General features: G+C 39.9%; 2 protein-coding genes across 4 annotated transcripts in view; both read left to right on the forward strand.

Moving 5' to 3' along the window:
- ALDH18A1 (aldehyde dehydrogenase 18 family member A1) overlaps positions 1-17,085 on the forward strand; it is a 45,741-nt gene extending 28,656 nt beyond the window's left edge. For all 3 annotated transcript variants that reach the window (XM_070752982.1, XM_070752980.1, XM_070752981.1), the window contains exons 10-18: positions 2,566-2,639; positions 2,811-2,910; positions 3,897-4,117; positions 5,514-5,651; positions 8,267-8,462; positions 9,512-9,633; positions 12,080-12,266; positions 15,216-15,311; positions 16,151-17,085. In XM_070752982.1, coding sequence (XP_070609083.1) covers positions 2,566-2,639; positions 2,811-2,910; positions 3,897-4,117; positions 5,514-5,651; positions 8,267-8,462; positions 9,512-9,633; positions 12,080-12,266; positions 15,216-15,311; positions 16,151-16,332 — 1,316 coding nt within the window. In that variant the 3' untranslated portion in view covers positions 16,333-17,085. The remainder of the gene's footprint in view (positions 1-2,565; positions 2,640-2,810; positions 2,911-3,896; positions 4,118-5,513; positions 5,652-8,266; positions 8,463-9,511; positions 9,634-12,079; positions 12,267-15,215; positions 15,312-16,150) is intronic.
- Positions 17,086-19,122: 2,037 nt separating this feature from the next.
- On the forward strand, positions 19,123-21,047 carry DUSP28 (dual specificity phosphatase 28). The gene is made up of 2 exons (XM_070754227.1): positions 19,123-19,530; positions 20,883-21,047. Exons 1-2 carry the CDS (start codon positions 19,183-19,185, stop codon positions 21,045-21,047), a joined length of 513 nt encoding a protein of 170 aa, XP_070610328.1. The 5' UTR covers positions 19,123-19,182.
- The last annotated feature ends 153 nt before the right edge of the window (positions 21,048-21,200 follow it).

The following is a 21,200-nucleotide window of genomic DNA, read 5'->3' on the forward strand; positions in this document are numbered from 1 at the left end:
ATGGTGGAAGGTCTTAAGCATAAAACGTATCAGAAAAGACTTAACTCAATCTGTATAGTCTGGAGGGGGAGACATGATCGAAACATTTAAATACCTTAAATGGTTAAATAAGGTCCAGGGGGGAATTGTTTTTAATAGGAAAGTGAACACAAGAACAAGGAGACACAATCTGAAGTTAGTTGGGGGAAAGATCAAAAGCCACATGAGAAAATATTATTTTACTGAAAGAGTAGTAGATCCTTGGAACAAACTTCCAGCAGACGTGGTTGGTAAATCCACAGTAACTGAATTTAAACATGCCTGGGATAAACATATATCCATTGTAAGATAAAATACAGAAAATAGGGCAGACTAGATGGATCATTACGTCTTTTTCTGCCATCAGTCTTCTATGTTTCTATGTTTCTATGGTGCCCATTAGGTACTTTGAACCACAACTCCTAGAATTTTTCCCCAGGGCTGGTATTTCTAGAAATTCTAGTCTAAAAATTTTGGCAAAGGCAATTTTAAGCTTTTAAGCTATTTGTTCCTATTTGGCCATGGAAGTTCTATTGGCAATAAAAGTCTTATAAATAGGTGTCTTGCAGGGGGGAGGGTGTTGGAATGTGAGCATGGTGCATATGAATTGGGGAATATTATGACACTTTCAGAATTTTGAACTGTATATGCACAAAAATGGAAAAGGGGCAAAGCCAAAAACACATTTCTTCATAAACTTACTAAAACATACACGTTGAGCCAAATACATTAAAGGCATACAGTAAGATAAAACCTGAAAAGTCTGTATAACTAGACTTGGTAAATATTAGTTGTGTTCACTCTGGAATTTTATATACCCTGTTATGAAGAATGGATGTTTCAAGAAGCAAAGATTGTATTACGATTGTCTACTTTGCTATATGTACAAGAGTTGGATATGTCAGGTGTAACATAGAAGGAGAATATTGTGCAGTAGATACACAGTATGCATTAAAAAATGATAAATCATGGGGTAAAGAATAAATCGATGCTAAATTAATGTGAAGAGAATACAAAGGTAAGTTAAAAGTATAAAAGAAGTATCCCGAGGTGATTTGCTTATAGAATGACAAGGAATGGGGATCGAATTTGAAAATAAATGTCTAAAGAAGAAGAAATAGGCTAAGGAAAAAGGTGTGTTAGGGCAGGGGTCCCCAACCGCTGGGCCCCGGACCAGTACCGGGCCGCGGGGCATGTTGCACCGGGCCACGGAGTCAGCAGCTGCTGTGGATCCAGCGAGTGCCAAGCGTTGATCCAGGACCTGCTAGCCAGCTCCACAACACTGACGCTCATTGGGATAAGGTGCGGGGTTGACCTGGGACCTGCTGTATGTCTGGGATTCTAGTACTATGTGCAGGACATGCAGCGGGTTTTGGCTCTACCCCGCACTCACCCACCAAACTTTGGGAAACTACATTACATGTCACTTGTCCCTGTGACGTGTAATGTAATAGCTACATTACAGTCACAGGGATAAGTGAAGAGAAGCAGAACCATGCTTAATCCTGCCCCCAACCACACCCCTTTCCGCCCCCACCGGGCCATAGAAAAATTGTCTTGCTGAAACTGGTCCCTGGTGGAAAAAAGGTTGGGGACCACTGTGTTAGGGTGTTAAGAAATATATGATTGGAGATAAGTGATATGATTTGATCATATAAGTCAGTGATTTTCAACCTTTTTTGAGCTGCGGCACATTTTTTACATTTACAAAACCATAGGGCACATTGGGGGGGGGGCGACTAAAAAAATATTGGACAAAAAAAATATCTCTCTTCCTCCCTTTTGCTCTATTTCTCTCTCCCTCTTTCTCTCCCTTCCTCTTTTTTTCTCTCTCTCCATCCCTCTTTCTCTCTTCTTTCCTCTTTTTTGCTCTTTCTCTCTCCCTCCCTACCTCCCTCTATGTCTTTCTCTCTCCCACCTTCCCTCCCTCTCTTTCTCTCTCTCTTGCTTTCTTTCTCTCTTGCTCTCTCTCTTGCTTTCTTTCTCTCTTGTTCTCTTTCTCTCTCTCTTGCTTTCTTTCTCTCTTGCTTGCTTTCTCTCTTGTTTTCTTTCTCTCTTGCTTGCTTTCTCTTTCTCTCTCTTTCTTTCTTTCTCTCTTTCTTGCTTTCTTTCTCTGAGCTTCGCGGCACACCTGACCATGTCTTGCGGCACACTAGTGTGCCACGGCACACTGGTTGAAAAACACTGATATAAGTGATCAAAAGTGATCAAAAAAGAAAGAGTGGGGCATTTAAAGATTAATACGTAATTTTTGAATTGAATGTGATTGGTTTGTCAGGACAAAAGGCTAGAGGGAACTTCTCCCACCATTATGACCTTCAGGAAACTATTAAAATCCCGGCAGGTCCTGGGATTAGGCTGGTTGTGGAGCCTCTTTAGATAGGAGTAGTTTAGAGCGGGGTGGGTTTTTTGATAATTGGGTCTTTACGCTTTCCAATTTATAGTAAGCATTAAATACAATTGTTATTATTATTTAATTATGTCCTTGTATTTCATGGCGGAATTAAAGATTGGTGTTTATTATCTAATGTTCTTTGGTTTTAAAAGGACCAACAGTAGAGCAACAAGCAGAAATGGCTCGAACAGGAGGCAGAAGTTTGGCAGCACTGCAGCCTGAGCAGGTATTGGTGAACTTTTCTTTTATGGACACTGAGAGCATGTGCACCAACACAAATTCCTTCTGTGTCCAATCATACTTGGCCAATTCTCTTCTCTTCTCTGCCCCGCCCTGCCCTGCCTGCACTACCTGCAATGACATGGCTTATATACTCTCCTTGTTCTTCTTACTACAGAGAGCTGAGATCATCTATCGCCTTGCCGATCTTCTGACAGATCAAAGAGAAGAGATTCTTCAGGCTAACAAAAAGGATTTGGAAGAGGCTGAAAATAAAGGTACTGTGGAAAGGGTTCAGGAAGCTTAACCTTGTCTGTGGAATAGGAATGATTTTTCCTATCAAGGAAAAGGATAAGGCATTTTTGAGATTGATTCATTTTTGTTTTCACATCCTGTGGGGATTGCTAAAGCAATCCCAGCGGCCAGTCAGGTCCCACAGAGTCGGCCTTCTCCAGGTCCCGTCAGCTAGACAGTGGCAAGGCGTAGGGGAAGAGCCTTCTCTGTGGCGGCCCTATGGAATGAGCTTCCCTCAAAGATCCGTACTGCCCCCACTTTCCCTGCCTTCCATAAACATTTAAGGACTCACCTCTGCTGGCAGGCTTGAGGCATTGAAATTTTAACACCTTGCCCCACCCAGTGAATGAATGTGCGATGGACGATGTATGAATGTGTTGTTAACTTTTAATTATGAGGATTTTAATATTTAATGTTAGATTTCTACATGCTGTGAGCTGCCCTGAGTCCCAGGAGAAGGACAGCATAGAAATCAATCAATCAACCAACCAATCAATGAAATGAATGAATTAATGAATTAATAAACAAACAAATCTGCAGGCATTCAGAAATATTTGAACACATTTCTTTGAAACTTTGGAGTCCTAATTCATTTCATAAATTTGCAATTGGCTGTTTTGATGCCTGAGATGTGATCACTGTCATATTGGTATTAGTCACTTGTAATATTTCAGACAGGAACACTTATAAGTGATACACAATTCTGTAGCATAATTAACCACTATATGGTTAACGCCACCTTGGCCTTTCCTCCTGACTACGTTTTGTTCTTTTTTTACACTTTGTATTATCTACTGAAAATAAGAAAAAGACATCTTCCACTTTGGAATCAGTAACTACATCCCCTGTTTCAGGAATAGGAAATATTTATTCCCTGCTATTTCTTTTATGTTTCCCATAGAAGTCTTACTGCGTATCCCATTGATTGTTGTAACTGATCTGTGCCCTCTCGTTTTTGATTCTATTTCAGGGAGATTGGCTCTGCCTTTGTTAAAGAGACTCAGCCTGTCAACCTCCAAGCTGAACAGTTTGGCCATTGGGTTGCGTCAGATTGCTGTGTCCTCACAAGACAGTGTTGGCCGTGTCCTTAGAAGGACAAGAATAGCAAAGGATTTGGAACTTGAGCAAGTGACTGTGCCTATTGGGATCTTGCTGGTGATTTTTGAATCCCGCCCTGATTGTCTTCCCCAGGTATGGTCTCATTTTTATCAGTAATATTGTTTATTGTGAAACAGAAGCATACTTTCTTTCATTCATTCATTCATTCATTCATTCATTCATTCATTCATTCATTCATTCATTCATTTATTAGATTTGTATCCCGCCCCTCTCCATAGACTCGGAGCAGCTAACAACAATAATGAAACAACATGTAACAAATCTAATATTTAAAATAATTTTAAAAACCCTTATTTAAAAAACCAAAGATACACACAAGCATACTATGCATAAATTGTATAGGCCTAGGGGGAAGGGAATATCTCAGTTCCCCCATGCCTGACGACAAAGATGGGTATTAAGGAGCTTACGAAAGGAGAGGAGGGTGGGGGCAATTCTGATCTCTGGGGGGAGTTGGTTCCAGAGGGTCGGGGCCACCACAGAGAAGGCTCTTCCCCTGGGTCCTGCCAAACGACATTGTTTAGTCAACGGGACCCGGAGAAGGCCAACTCTGTGGGACCTAACTGGTCGCTGGGATTCGTGCGGCAGAAGACGGTCCCGGAGATATTCTGGTCCAATGCCATGAAGGGCTTTATAGGTCATAACCAACACTTTGAATTGTGACCGGAAACTGATCGGCAACCAATGCAGACTGCGGAGTGTTGGTGTAACATGGGCATACCTAGGTAAGCCCATGATTGCTCTCGCAGCTGCATTCTGCACGATCTGAAGTTTCTGAACACTTTTCAGAGGTAGCCCCATGTAGAGAGCATTACAGTAGTCGAGCCTCGAGGTGATGAGGGCATGAGTGACTGTGAGCAGTGACTCCCGGTCCAAATAGGGCCGCAACTGGTGCACCAGGCGAATCTGGGCAAACGCCCCCCTCGCCACAGCTGAAAGATGTTTCTCTAATGTGAGCTGTGGATCGAGGAGGGTGCCCAAGTTGCAGACCCTCTCTGAGGGGGGTCAGTAATTCAGTAATCCCCCCCCCAGGGTAATGGACGGACAGATGGAATTGTCCTTGGGAGGCAAAACCCACAGCCACTCCGTCTTATCAGGGTTGAGTTTGAATCTGTTGACACCCATCCAGACCCTAACAGCCTCCAGGTATGTTGTGAAACATACTTTTTTAAAACCACTTCTTTGATCATTCTTTTGCCTCTTTAAAATTTCAGTCTCAAATTCATATGCTTGTGCAAGTATAAATTTAATTTATGATGCAGATTTTCCCCCCACTGCATTCATAATACCTTTAGCATTTATACAATTCCAGAAAAACTAGGAAATGCGTCTGGGAATTCTTAGAGATTTGGCACAATATATCTCAAGGTGCCAGATGGGAAGAGGCTGTTTTTTAGAGACTAAAAAGGTATCGCGATCTGTTCTTTACTGTTCTCACTATGTTGGTCTCTCTCTCATTTCCTGACAGGTGTCTGCTTTGGCTATTGCTAGTGGAAATGGTCTGTTGCTTAAAGGAGGCAAAGAGGCTTTACACAGCAATCAAATCCTTCACCATCTGACTCAGGAAGCACTTTCGATTCATGGGGTGAAGGATGCAGTGCAATTGGTGAGAGCTTAGCAACACATAGAAACATAGAAGACTGACGGCAGAAAAAGACCTCATGGTCCATCTAGTCTGCCCTTATACTATTTCCTGTATTTTATCTTACAATGGATATATGTTTATCCCAGGCATGTTTAAATTCAGTTACTGTGGATTTACCAACCACGTCTGCTGGAAGTTTGTTCCAAGGATCTATTACTCTTTCAGTGAAATAATATTTTCTCACGTTGCTTTTGATCTTTCCCCCAACTAACTTCAGACTGTGTCCCCTTGTTCTTGTGTTCACTTTCCTATTAAAAACACTTCCCTCCTGGACCTTATTTAACCCTTTAACATATTTAAATGTTTTGATCGTGTCCCCCCTTTTCCTTCTGTCCTCCAGACTATACAGATTGAGTTCATTAAGTCTTTCCTGATAGGTTTTATGCTTAAGACCTTCCACCATTCTTGTAGCCCGTCTTTGGACCCGTTCAATTTTGTCAATATCTTTTTGTAGGTGAGGTCTCCAGAACTGAACACAGTATTCCAAATGTGGTCTCACCTGCGCTCTATATAAGGGGATCACAATCTCCCTCTTCCTGCTTGTTATACCTCTAGCTATGCAGCCAAGCATCCTACTTGCTTTTCCTACCGCCCGACCACACTACTCACCCATTTTGAGACTGTCAGAAATCACTACCCCTAAATCCTTCTCTTCTGAAGTTTTTGCTAACACAATATAGCAATGATTGCTAATTTTTTGTGTGTGCGCCTGCACCCATTTTTTGGCTTTCGTGTTGGCGTAGGAGGTTTTCCAGGCCCAAACTGGGGTGCAGGGGCACCATGCGAGCCTCCAAAATGCAATGCAAGTGCCCCCAAAGCATGTGCCCCACCCTGCATGTCTCCAGCAGAAACTGAAGATCAACTGGTTGGTGGGAAGCGCACACACATGTGCAATGGAGCTGGGGTGGGGTGATGGCTGGCGTGCCCACAGAGAGGGCTTTGCTTGCCTTCTGTGGCACGTGTATCATAGGTTCACCATCACAGCAATGTAGTGTAACTCCAGTGGGAAAAGATATTGTAAAATAAGGAAATCTCAAATTGATGTCAAAATGAGATGCATTTTTGAAAGAAGAGTATGAGCCACACAATACTACCCTTTTTTTTGTTATAAGAGAAAGTTTCATACTTGGAAATTAATTGAAAATCATTGATCATAAATGAAAATTATTGATCATAAATGTTTGTTGGAAATTATGTTGCTGGTTATTGCATCTGAAACAGTGTTTTAATTGCAGTTTGTTGGAATTCCGTATCAAAATATTACAGTTTAAGAATTTGTGCAGTGCAAGGAATTTTTTCAGAGCAGGAAAGGATTGTGAAAATGTTCTTGATTTGAGGCTGTACTTTTCCGCCGGAGAATTTGTGACTGGTTACACAGGCTATTCTATACACTGTTCTGTGGAGCTGTCTTGTTTTAACTAGCTTGTTGGTCACAATTGTATACTTTAAGCATCCAAAACCAAATTGAATGAATAGTATGGAAAATGTTTATATGCCACTTTTATTTTCAAAAGTGTAAAGTGATTTAAAGTCAACTTATATGTGAGTTGAGCAGCTATATAATTTTGTTTAACAATAATAATTTGTGATGCTAACCAAAGGGTACATTTAAAACATCATAAAATTAAAATTAAAATATTTCATAAAGGAGAATTTAACCACTGTGATGGCTGATACAATAATTATATATATATTTGAATATATAATATATGAATTTTCACTTGTTACAGGATTTGTGTGTGTCTCTCTCTGTGTGCACAGGTTTATGTACATATAGAGATATATATGCCCAAACATAAACATATATATGCATACACAGGCTTGTCTGTACAGTGGTACCTTGTCTTACCCCTCTCATCTTAGGAACTTTTCGAGATACGAACCTGGGATTCGGATTTTTTTTTGCCTCTTTTTACGAACTTTTTTTGCCTTACTAACCCGCTGCCACTGCTGGGATGGCCCGCTTCTGGACTTCCGTTGCCAGCGGAGAGCCCATTTTTGCGATCCTAGGATTCCCCTGAGGCTCCCCTCCATGGAAAATCCCACCTCCTGACCTCTGCGTTTTTGCGATGCTGTAGGGAAATCCCAGGAGGGGAATCCCAGGATCGCAAAAACGGGCGCTCCGCTGGCAACGGAAGTCCGGGGGTGGGGTTTCCCAGCGACTTCTGTGTTTTTGCGATGGTGCGATTTCGCTGAGGCTTCCCTTGCTGGGAAAACCCACCTCCGGACTTCCGTTGCCAGCGGAGCGCCTGTTTTTGCGATCCTGGGATTCCCCTCCTGGGATTTCCCTACAGCATCACAAAAATGTGGAAGTCCGGAGGTGGGGTTTCCCATGGAGGGGAGCTTCAGGGGAATCCCACCAGTGCAAAAACGGGCGCTTTGGCTTGAAAAAGGGGTAAATTTTGGGCTTGCACGCATTAATCGGTTTTCCATTGATTCCTATTGGAAACATTGTTTCGTCTTACGAACTTTTCACCTGACGAACCACCTCCCGGAACCAATTAAGTTCGTAAGACAAGGTATTACTGTATTTATATAAACTAATGTTTGTGATTTGACTGGTTTGGCTTTTACAGGTGAATACCAGAGAAGAAGTGGAAGATCTTTGCCGATTAGATAAACTAATAGATTTGATAATTCCCCGTGGCTCTTCTCAGCTGGTTCGGGATATCCAAAAAGCAGCCAAAGGAATCCCAGTGATGGGACACAGTGAAGGGATTTGCCATGTCTATGTGGACTTAGAAGCCAGTGTTGAGAAGGTTACTAGAATAGGTGAGAGATTTTGTTTCTTAAGCATATGCATGGAGGAGATGAACTATCTTCAAGTCTCTACTTATCTATATATTTTGGATGTTATCGAGCAGGGGTCTCCAACCTTGACAATTTTAAGACTTGTGGACTTCAACTCCCAGAATTCCTCAGCCAACAAAGAGTTGAAGTCCCCAAGTCTTAAAGTTGCCAAGGTTTGAGACCCCTGTTATACAGCAAAACTGTCAAAGTTTCTAAGCGTAAAAGCAATACAGGTAGTCCTCAATTTACAACTGTAACTGAGCCTGGAATTATAGATGTAGATTATTGCAATCATAAGTAGAGCACCCACATGACCAGAAGTAATTTTCTGCCCTTTTTTTGGTGACACTTGTTAAATTCATCTGAATAGGCTTTTCTTTTTTCTTTTCTTTTTTTGGACAGAAATTTGGTTAGGGTAGTTGTAAAGCTGATCCATTCAAATGCAATCACTTGATTGTGGGGAAGTGGTGTCACCATTTATGACATCTGAAATGTTTTACAGGCCGTAAAGTAACTGTTGCATGGCCATCATAACTTGAAACAGTTTATTTTATTTATTTATTTATTTATTTATTTGTCAATCATGTATTAGATAACAGTTAAAGGTATAAACATGGTTATTAATTAATGAAATGGATACGAATACATGGGGACATTAGGACAGGGCTGGTAGGCATGTTGGTGCACTTATGCACGAAACAGTAGATAGTCTAAGGTTAAAGTTTGGGGAGTTTGGGGAAGAAACCAGAGTCAGGTAATGTATTCCAGACATTGACCACTCTGTTGCTGAAGTTGTATTTCCTGCAATCAAGTTTGGTGCGGTTTACCTTACATTTGTTTCTATTGTGTTCTTGTGTATCATTGTAGTTGAAGCTGAAGTAAGGGCATTGTAGTAAATAATTTTATGTACTATGCTTAGGTCGGACCGAAGGCGATTTCGGTTTAACTGTTTGTTAAATAAACACAGGAAGATTGCTTTCCAGCATTTTTAAGCATGCCACTGAATTAAACCAATTATTTATCCTTTCCAGTAAGAGACTCAAAATGTGAATATCCTGCAGCCTGCAATGCTTTGGAGACACTGCTAATACATCGGGATTTGCTGAGAACGCCTGTATTTGATCAGATTATTGATATGTTGCGGGTAGAACAGGCAAGTGAAAATGGTTTCCAATGTGGGTTAAGTGTAAAAAAAATTGGCTGTCAGTAATTTCAGTGAAATGTAGGGTGCTGTCTAAAAGATGATACTACTGATGCATATGCTGAGAAATTTCTAAACACAGCAGTAAGGTGTTTATATCATATTTAGCAAACTGGTAGAAGCATTTGTTTGGCCTGATAGCACATATTGATTGAAACTAGGTTTCTAATAGTGCATCTTAGCTTTGGGATTTTCAAGATGCTTGCAATCTTTTTTTAAAAAGAAAATATAATCTTTATTGAAGATAAATGGAGGGATACATAAAGCAAAAGGACTATGCGAATATTGGTACAAATATATATTAATACAGTTACACAGTTATAAATCAAAATACATGCTTACATATATTGTAGGGCTAAAGAAAATAAGGCTAAAGAGAGAAAGAAAAAAAAAGAAATGGGGGAAGGAGAGAGAAGAGGAAAAATAAAAAATAAAAAAAGAAGAAAGAAGAGATAAATTCATATCTATAAATTTATCAGATGTCATAAATAGTGTCAACTTATCTGTTGACCCGATTACTCTACAGCTTTTAAGATCTTTACTATCAATATAGATGAAAGTTTTACGTTTCTAAACTTAAGTTAGAGTTTAAGTTTTGTCATTTTGAATTTGTTCATCCTTTTATCCATGATTCATAATGTTATTTTATAAGTTTGTGGGATTGTTGTTTGGGTGAAGGGTAAAAGGATCATGATGGAGTTGTATGTTGTCTTTTATCCAGCCAGATGTACCATTTACTCCATGCTTTATAGAACTCTGTAATCTTGTTTAGATTGGAAAACAATTGAAGATAGATATTTGAAAATGAGAGTCCTTAGCCCAAGACCTTGGAAGTACAGAATTCTTCAATAAAAAAGGGTTTAATTATTGCTTAATATTCTTAGAACCAGATTATAGTGCTGGATAGGGAATTTTATTTACAACTTCAGAGGCTGAGAGCTCGATTGAAAAAAACAACTATGAACTAGCCAAATAAGATAAGACATTCTTCATCTCAATTCCTAGGTAAAAGTTCGTGAAAATATTTGAACCAGTGCTGAGAGATCCCCCCCCCCCCCCCCGAGAGAGAAGAATATAGGTGCTGCCCAAAACCAAATTAATGTAGGCCTGGGAATTCTGAAAGGTGAAGTCCAAATGCATGTATAATTAGAGAAGGCTGGCCTTCACTGATCTATGGGGCTGTCAAAAATTTTAGGCATTGCCTTTTTCTGGCTCTATCTGGAAATGGCACTGATTGAGTTGAGTACTCAATCAGACACATGATACCTACCTCTCTACTTTTGGCTGGATTAACATTCAGTCTCTGGATAACTTTGTGCCAATCATCCTTTCGGTCTGACTTACCTTACAAGATCAGTTGTAGGGGTAAAATAATCCCTCATGTAAGCCACCTTGAGCTCATAGAGAAAAAGGCATAGTATAAATTTAAGAAATAATGTAATAATATTTGGTTGGTGTTGTGGTTAGCTCTGGCCCAGGTCCTGCCCCAAGGACTGTGGATGTGGGGGAAGACATCCACATACTGCAGGCCTGTTTTGCCCCTGGTGGAATCTGCTGATGAAGGCTCCTCTGACCAAGAAGACATGAGTGACAGGGAGGAGGAGAGTGTGGCAGACAGCTCAGAAGGAGATCAGTTATCTAGCTCCTCCTTGGATTCAGAATAAGAGTTAATGATACAGCCACGCATGCGGAGTGTGATGCATAGGCAGCAACAACTGAGAGATTATTATCAAAGAAAATGAGGCCACCTGTGGTTGGGTGGGGCTGTGGTAATTAGTGAGGCTGCTATAAAGAGCAGCCTGTGGGTTTGGCCATTGTGGAGGATTATCTGATCGTTGTGTTTCGTGACTGCTTTACTGACTTTGACTTTTTGTGTGTGCTGATTTTTCCCCGCTTTGAAACTAAACCAGAGCAAAGTGTGTTTCACTTTGTGAAAGAAGAAGGACTGTGAATTGCCTCACAGCTGCAAGCTAAGTATCACAGAACTGATAAGGGACGTGTATAAATTACCAGTTTGTTTGGAGACCAGTGCTCTTTGCTATACCAAAAGAGGGCTTAGTTTAAGTGAATTTTCATTATAAAGAACATTGTTTTGAATTTTCAAACGTGTGTGTATCTGAAATTTGTACCTGTGAATTTTTGGGAGGAGTCTACCAGAGAGCTCAACAGAACAGTTGTATGAAAACATACACCATTACTTGTGACTTACACTTTAGTAAGATATGCAAACCCAAGGAAGGCTTGCTTCAATCATGATGAGTGTTTATGTCGTACAATGTGTGAACTGGGTTATCTATGTAGCCGGACATAGATAACCCAGTTCACACATTGTACGACATAATGTGCAGAAAATGATTAGGAAAAGAATGCATAGTGAAGTATATTTGTCTTTCATCAGGTAAAGGTACACGCTGGCCCCAAATTTGCCTCGTATCTTACATTTAGCCCTTCAGAGGTGAAATCACTTCGCACAGAATATGGGGACCTGGAATGCTGCATTGAAGTGGTGGACAGTGTACAAGAAGCTATTGACCACATTCATAAATATGGGAGCTCCCACACAGATGTAATCATCACAGAAAACGGTTAGTGCCAAAATCGACTCCTCTGGTGCAGAAAAACCCAAATGTCTGTTTACGGGTTTCAGGGTAGCCTCAGTTGGCAGAAAAGCTGCTTTTGAAGCTCCTGTTTAAGAAGTTGGAAAAAACACCGTTTCCGCCCCCCAGAGGGCCTCCAGGAGTTGGGGAAGCTGTTTTCGTCCTCCTCAGGCATTGGATTATGGGTGTGGGCACTCTTTTGGCACCCAAGGAAAAAAAGGTTCACCCTCACTGGCCTAGCCCTGCCTCATCCTAAGACATGCAAAGAAGAACGCAGAAGAGAGCAATGTGGGTTGCCTGGCTTAAAAGGAAGGAAAGCCCCCCTCCCCCCCGTCCCTTCTCAAGGAACACCTGGGAATGGAGTTTAAAGGAGAGGCAGTTGGGAGGGGGTTTGTATAGAACAAACACTGAATCAAACACTGAATCCATTCACAGAGTGAATGGTAATGAATGCTTTTTATTATATTAGGCTTTTTAATTACGTTAATTGGATCCAGATGTATTGTTATGGTTTTTTTTATATGTTGTGAGCCACCCCGAGTCCTCGGAGAAGGGCAGCATACAAATCCAATAAATAAATAAATAAATATTGAGACACGCAGCATCTGGATAGGACTTGTTTAGATACCAGAATTTATAGTGTAGCAATCCAGGAATCAGTTCAGATAAATAACGAAGGCACTTTAGTAGAAAAATAGTAGTAAACAGTTTTACTCTTCAATGCAAGCAACGTATCTTCTTTCTTAGTCTTCTATTTACAGGAACAAACTTTACTTTAGCTGTAAAACCTACTTACACATGGATACTAAATCAATCCATGTTTCTCCGTATCACCATTACATCTCTAACTCAATGCTCAACTCACACACAAACTGCTTCAGCCAGCCATCTAACAACCACCTAAAATACCACCACACCCATTGTAAAGGTGCTTTACATTTTATAATGCTCTGGCCCAATCAGGTTGCAGTTTACTCCCTGTGACTCAGCATTCATTACTGTTTAACATGCTTACCACCTTCTTTTACCTAACGTGGCAACATAATGGAATATCACCTAGGATTGAGCTAATCCTTGACAGTTCCTGCTTGTCTTCCCTTGTATTTGAAGATACAAGGGAAATACAGTAAATGAATCTTCAAATGCAAGTTTTGCCAAAATGTCAAAACTACATCAGGACTTCACAAAAGAAGCCTTATCCTTTTTACTTCCATCACAATATATAGAGTGGTACGCAAGGGCAGAGTTTGCATCATAAGGCCACAATGCATTCTTCCCTACACCCCCACCTTTCCTCTGTCATTGCCTTTAGCTACCGCAGTTTCTTCACTCGCATTTCCAGTCCCAGATCTGTGACCAAGGCTCCCAAGGAAAGATGCTCTTGTCACCTTCCCTGATATGGCCGGCATGTCCTCATGTTTCCAGAGAAGTGCAGATGGGATGTTTCGTGGCATCCTCACTCCAGCAGTAACATCTGAAAGAGGCCTCCTTGTGAATTGTTTCTAATTATTTCTCTCCAAGGCTGCTCTGTGTTGCTAGAGCTCTCAGGTGCCTGTTCTTCCATGACTCTTCCACTGATCTATTTAGAGAGAAGGATCATTCTTTCGGACGCACCCCTCTATTGGCCAAACAAATGTGTCCACATACAAAGTGGGAGTGATTGGCAGAGATTAAATTATAATAATAATTATAATTATAATTTATTGGATTTGTATGCCGCGCCTCTCCGCAGACTCGGGGCGGCTAACAATAATAAACACAACGTGTACAATCCAATAATAAAAAACAACTAAAAACCCCTATTATAAAACCAAACATACACACAAACATACCATGCATAACTTGTAATGGCCTAGGGGGAAGAGCTATCTCAACTCCCCCATGCCTGGCAGTATAAATGAGTCTTGAGTAGTTTACGAAAGACAGGGAGGGTGGGGGCAGTTCTAATCTCCGGGGAGAGTTGGTTCCAGAGGGCCGGGGCTACCACAGAGAAGGCTCTTCCCCTGGGGCCCGCCAAACGACATTGTTTAGTTGCTACTTTGAATACTTTGAATACTTTTGCAGAGACTGCCACCTCCAGTGAGAATTTAGTGTGGCCACAGGTGTTTGGATGGGAAATCCTGGCAGAAGGCATGCTGTCTGCCTTCATCCAGGATAGGAACATTGCAACATTGTGTTGCATGCTTCCAGAGAAGCGCTGATGGAATATGTTGTGGCATCCTTACTCTATAAGTAACATCTGAAAGAGATTCTATTTTCAGAAAGATAATTTACAGAATTATCTGTGACAAAATATCTGGTCCTTAGTTGTAGTGCAAACTATCTTAGCATCACATTAATGAAAAAAATAGTTGCTACACATAGAACAGGTTCAAAGAGGCGATTTTTTTGCCTCATTAGAATTGCCCACAGCAACACTATGCTATTATAAATATCTCCGGGACCGTATTCTGCCGCACGAATCCCAGTGACCGGTTAGGTCCCACAGAGTTGGCCTTCTCCGGGTCCTGTCGACTAAACAATGTTGTTTGGTGGGACCCAGGGGAAGAGCGTTCTCTGTGGCGGCCCCGACCCTCTGGAACCAACTCCCCCCGGATATCAGGGTTGCCCCCACCCTCCTTGCCTTTCGTAAACTCCTTAAAACCTACCTCTGTCGTCAGGCATGGGGGAATTGAGATATTCCCTTCCCCCTAGGCTTCTAAAATTTATGCATGGTATGTCTGTTTGTATGATTGGGCTCTTAAATTGGGGGTTTTAAAATTACTTTTTATATTAGATTTGTTATATTTGTCTTTTTTACTGCTGTTAGCCGCCCTGAGTCAGAGGAGAGGGGCGGCATACAAATCTAATAAATGAATGAATGAATGAATGAATGAATGAATGAATGAATCAGGTTATTCAATAAGAATGATTTTTTCCCCCTTTTGTCACCTTCAGAGAACACAGCTGAGTTCTTCCTACAGCACCTGGATAGTGCCTGTGTGTTCTGGAATGCCAGCACTCGCTTCTCAGATGGCTATCGTTTTGGGCTGGGTAAGGGAATGTGCCATTTGCTCTCTGCATGCTTAAAGCTAAACACAAAATATTACCTTGAGGTTAAACCTATCCGCATTTCAAGTATGATTGACTTTCTCTCTGACATTTGATATTTTAAGGGGATTTGCTAAACTGCCTTGAAAAGCTTTGGGATATTTTAGTATTACAGTAATTTAAGTCAAAATGCAGGAAGAATCTTGATGAGGTGGAGGTTATACAAGGAGCAGAGGACTTAAAACCAGTGTAACATATTGCTTAAATGCCCTGTTCAGGAAGCATTGTAGGAAAGATGTAATTGAACCAATGCATAATTAAGAAGCAATTATCAGCAGCAGCCTGTAACAAGCGGAGTATGAATGATAAGGGAAGAGCCATGGTTGAAAATATGTAGGCGTTTAGCACGAGGATGCAATTTAAATAGAAATGTACCAGATATTGGCTGACATTTGACTGCTTTCCATTTAAAGCTTTGTCAGAAAAAGGAACCCTGGAAATCTGAATAAAGTGGAACTCTTTGCAGAAAGGAGGGGAAAATTTGATAGTCAAGAGATAGAAATGAGTAAATGCTGGCAAGATATTGAAATGAGGGAAAACATGATCTAGATCAGGGGTCTCCAACCTTGGCAACTTTAAGACTTGTGGACTTCAATTCCCAGAATTCCTCAGCTAGCTTTGCTTTGCTGGCTGAGGAATTCTGGGAATTGAAGTCCACTAGTCTTAAAGTTATCAAGGTTGGGGACACCCTAATCTAGATAACAGGGCCTGTAACGTTAGAAAGCCCCCCCACCCTTTCTGTTTCTTTTTAAATCCATTTTTATTTTATCTTTCCTTTTCAGGCGCTGAGGTGGGCATCAGCACATCACGGATCCATGCCCGTGGGCCGGTGGGAATTGAGGGGCTCTTGACGACTAAGTGGTTGCTGCGCGGGGAAAATCACATTGTTTCTGACTTTTCCGATCAAGGGAGCATGAAATACCTTCACGAGAACCTTCCCATTCCACAACGGAGCACTAACTGAGAATCTGAGTGAAGAGCGTGGTACTGATAGGGCTGTTGTTATTTCAGAACTTTGCTTGGGAAGGAAATGAGCCTTTTGTAGGCATGCAGAGTTTTCTGCACTTTTGGCTTTATTGGGGCTCAGGAGTGTGGAAAGTGGGGTTCTCTGCTTTAGTTTTCCCCCCCAGACTCAACTGCATGATGTAAGTGACATGTGCATATGCATACGGGATCTCTTGCAGTGCAGGAAAAAGAACTTTGGAGATTTCATTAATGAAGATGATGGTGATAATGCTGCAAGTCTTTTTCATAGTTCACTCCAAATCACTGGAAAGGTTTTGGCTAGTTGCAGAACTAAATGCCTTTTTCCCCCTGATGCTTTTCTTGCTTTGGGAAAAACGTTGGGGATTTTTTTTTCTCTTTCTCCTCCTCTAGAAATTTGTAGCAACTTATTTGAATTTTGAAAAGTGTTCCATCAGTTCATGTCTTATTTAATATATTAAATTACCTTAATAAATATTCCCACAAAATGAATGGTCTTTATCCTCCAAACATTATTTTTCATGCCTAATATCCTTTCATTACTGGATGCCTGGTGGGATAAGAGGCTAGGACAGTAATAGTTGTTATCAGTCAGGGTTTTCACTATAGCCCTTCTATGAATATTTGTATCAAATGTTTTGTTCATGAATTTTATATAGAATTTTATTTCCCCCGAGACAAACGTATTTTTCAAATGTCATGGTTTTGCAAATAAAACTCCCTTGCAATAAAATTATGGATTCAGCCATTTTGTTTGCAATATATATTTTGTCTTGTAACTAGCAATAGGTAACACATTTATGGAGCTTGCAACACGCATTGTGAAGTTGTACTTGATTAGCACTCACCTTATTTATGTTTGACAAAATCTTTTTTTTATCTTTCAAGCTATGAGTGAAGTAATTATTTCTGTTTTGAATACATCATTCAGAGCAAGATGCTGATTTGCTCATATTAGCACACTTCTAACTGAACTATGAAGCTTATGTTTTTGACATCCAATATAGGCACTTGACTGTTTTCAGCACCTCTTGCAGGTTTAATTCATGGTAGATTTCAGCTTACCTTTCCACATGATGTGTGTTGAGGGCTTTATAGGTCATAACCAACACTTTGAATTGTTCCTGGGAACTAATTGGCACTCCGTGCAGTCCGTGGAGTGATGGAGATGTATGGGTATATCTTGGAAGGCCCATAACCGCTTGCATGGCTGCAGTTTGGATGATTTGAAGTTTCCGAACACTCTTCAAAGGTAGCCCCATGTAGAGAGCATTGCATAGTTGAACCTCGAGATGATATGGGCATGAGTGACCATGAGCAAAGACTCCCTGTCCAAGTAGGGCCGCAACTGATGCACCAGGCGAACAATAATTATATATATATAACTTAACAAATTTTACACTTAGCAACATAAATTCTGGGCTTGATTGTGGTCGTAAGTCAAGGAACCACCTGTACTTGCCCAAATATGTGGAAATGCCCATTGAATCTGAATATTCAGTAGTAATTTGGGAATCCAGCTATACAAGCATATATACATATCTGTCTCTAAAGAATATTTTACATTCCATGTATTATAATGTGCCAGTTTCTGGGAATCTTTTCTCCTACCCTTTCACATAGGTACCTCTAATTGTAATATTGTTTATTTTGTCTTCCTTTTATTCAACTATTTTCTGATGTTTGATTCAGTCATTCTAGGTCTGTTGCTGTGACTTCTTTGGACACCTTGCCTGATTCTAGAGATGGAAAAACATGTTTTATACACAAAAGTAATACAACAGTTGATGGTTCATCTCTGAATGGGTTTCTGATTTGAACAAGTGGAAGCACAATGACTACCCAATCATCCCCAAAGGAGTTTACTAATGCATACAGATTTTTTTTTAAAAAAAAATCACGATAGATTTCTAACTTTTCCAAAGGACAAAAATCTTCAAATGCTTTAGTTCTTTTCTTAGGTCTAGACTCCTCTAAGAATGCTATTCCAGCTTCTAAGAAAGATCAATTTCTTCTGCTCTCCAGAAAGTACATGTTCTTTATTCATTCTAGTTTACAGTGTTCCCTCGATTTTCGAACTTCGCGAATAGCCTATACCACGTTTTTTCAAAAAATATTAATTAAAAAATACTTCGCGGATTTTTTTCTATACCACGGTTTTTCCTGCCCAATGACGTCATACGTCATTGCCAAACTAATAATTTTTGCAAATAAATAACAAAAAAAATAATTATTGTTAATAAATAAATAATTATGTTTATAAATATTAGGATCACTAAGTGTCTTATTCAATGGTGAGTACCAGCAATAATGGTGAGTAAATGGTTGCTAAGGGAATGGGAAATGGTAATTTAGGGGTTTAAAGTGTTAAGGGATGGCTTGTGATACTGTTCATAGCCAAAAATGGTGTATTTACTTCCGCATCTCTACTTCACGGAAATTCGACTTTCGCGGGCGGTCTTGGAACGCATCCCCAGCGAAAAATCGAGGGAACACTGTATTTTCATCTCTGTTAGTAAACTCATCAATCTTAGAAAGTGTCTTTTATTTCCGGATTAATACTACTGTACTACTATTATTAGTGTAAGGCTATGTTCAGGCTCAAAACAATCTGCTGCAATTTTAGAGAAGGATGGCACAGTCTGTATTATAATCCTTGAAAGCTGCCAGCAGAATAAATATAGCACAGTGCACTGATGGTTAAAGAGCAAGGGAGCCAGACAATCTACCCTCCCGCTATTTTTGGCTATCCCCTATTTCCTGTTCTCAGCTCCTCCCAAGAAATCTTCAGCAGCATTTCTCCTGTTGTGATATTGTCATTCGCCACCAAATGTTGTCCCTCTGCAAGGTCACTGATTCCGTGTTCCTTAGCAATTCTAGGTCAGCCTGCTGTGAGAGTCTCCTCAGTCGAGAGAGAATCACGTTCTGTATCAATGTCTCCAGACAACAGCCCTTCCCAAGCTTTCAACAAGGCCAATTGCTGAGAATCCCTGTCTTCGATGATCCTTTGGAGGATCTATATAAGTACTTTGAGCATTGCAGTAATGCCATAGAAGACACCGTCCAAAGAGGCGGGAAGTGCTTGGTGTACTGTAAAAATGGTCGCAGCAGATCTGCAACTATCTGCACTGCTTACTTGATGAAGTATCAAAAGCTCAGGCTGAAGGATGCCTTTCAGGTACTGTGAGCATGCTGAAAATAAAAATCACTTCTGTGTCTGATTAAATGGACTTATACTTTGTTGGTAGATGAAACAAATACTTAAATATTTAACTGGGTGGAATACATTGGCCATTTCAGTAACAATGATTCAGCATTTTATTTTATAAAGGAACTTAATGAAATGACCAAAACAGAATTGTATTATGATAATAGCTAATGTAAATCTCATCTGATTAACTCTAACTGGGAACTTAAAAAGCGTGAACTCTGAAGACTAATGTAAATTATTTTAATACTGTATATCTGATTCAAAGCAATAAAATAAAATGTATCAACTTAATTGATGAAAGTTTGTACTTCCAACAATTGTATGTAATGTTTTGTTAATGCCAGACATTTTAGAAATAGTCTTTCTATGCTACTGAGAAACATCACTTATTTTTCTATTTTCTTTTTTTTTCCTATGGAGAGCAAAATAATTCATTTTCTCCCACCCTGAGATTTCAAGTTAGCTACTCATGTTATAATTTCTGCTATGAGAGTGCAGTTTTTGTGTGGTTTTTTAACTGAACAACAATGTTAAAAAAATTGTGAATATGAGAGATGTTGATGTTTGAGTCAAATTTCTGACTTTCTTTAACAATAATGTGTTACTCTAAATTAGTATGGTCTTCAATCTTGACTCTAAAAAGAAATAATGGGGGATGGGGTTGAGTACAATTCATAAATAGTGGGAATGAATTCCTGCTTTTTTACCTAACACAATTTAATATTTTTCTTTTTTTGAAATTGTACTTCAGCTAAGTCACAAAAAGCGAAACCAGTATTTAGATGCACCAATCTAAACATTAAGTTCATCAAATTCAAATGATACCTTGTCCAAATTCACTGATTATGCCTCTCTAATTCTAATTCTTTGGACTTCTATTAGAAATAAAGCTTTAAAAAATGACAAAAGCAGGAAGTAAGTAGGGAACTAACAACCTCCCAGCAAAAATAAGTTTGTCTATCAAACTGCTTTCTGATTTCATAGCCCTGCCAGAGCTATTAGGAAAAGGCTAAATTCAGGAAGTTGCCTTATTTCATATCAGGCTTCTTCTCTTTCTACCTTAACATATTTTGCTCTGATTAGCAGTAAATCTTGGGTGAGGTAGCATCTTCCCTCTCACAGCTGTTTTATCCTTTTCACTGGAAATGATTGGGATGGGACCTTGGACCTGTTGCATACAAAACACTTGTTCTAGCCATCAAACTATAACATGTTCTTATAACAATTGCATCCTATGTTTTTTGTAATTTTAGAACAAAAGGCTTGGGAGAAAAAGTCCTTATGATCAATACAATGTGCTTTCCCCCCACACCCTGTAGATTGTGAAGAATGCCAGGCCAGTGGCAGAGCCTAATGCAGGATTTTGGTCTCAGCTACAGAAATATGAAGACCATTTGCAAAGACAGCAGCAAAGAAGTCTTCCTTCAAATACAATTTCACATAATGAATACATTGATTCTGATTACAACATTGGGAAAATTTAAGATGCTTCTAGGTAGCACTTATATTTAATATACTTTTTTAAAAAGTCATGGGATCACTTACAATATCGTAGTCTTAAGAAACTACAATATCTGAAAACTTCTGTATGGACCTTTCAATAAGGTATAATTCAAATTTCCAAAATCTGCTAAATT

This window comes from Erythrolamprus reginae, chromosome 5, assembly GCF_031021105.1.
Source record: "Erythrolamprus reginae isolate rEryReg1 chromosome 5, rEryReg1.hap1, whole genome shotgun sequence".
Taxonomy (NCBI): Eukaryota; Metazoa; Chordata; class Lepidosauria; order Squamata; family Dipsadidae; genus Erythrolamprus; species Erythrolamprus reginae.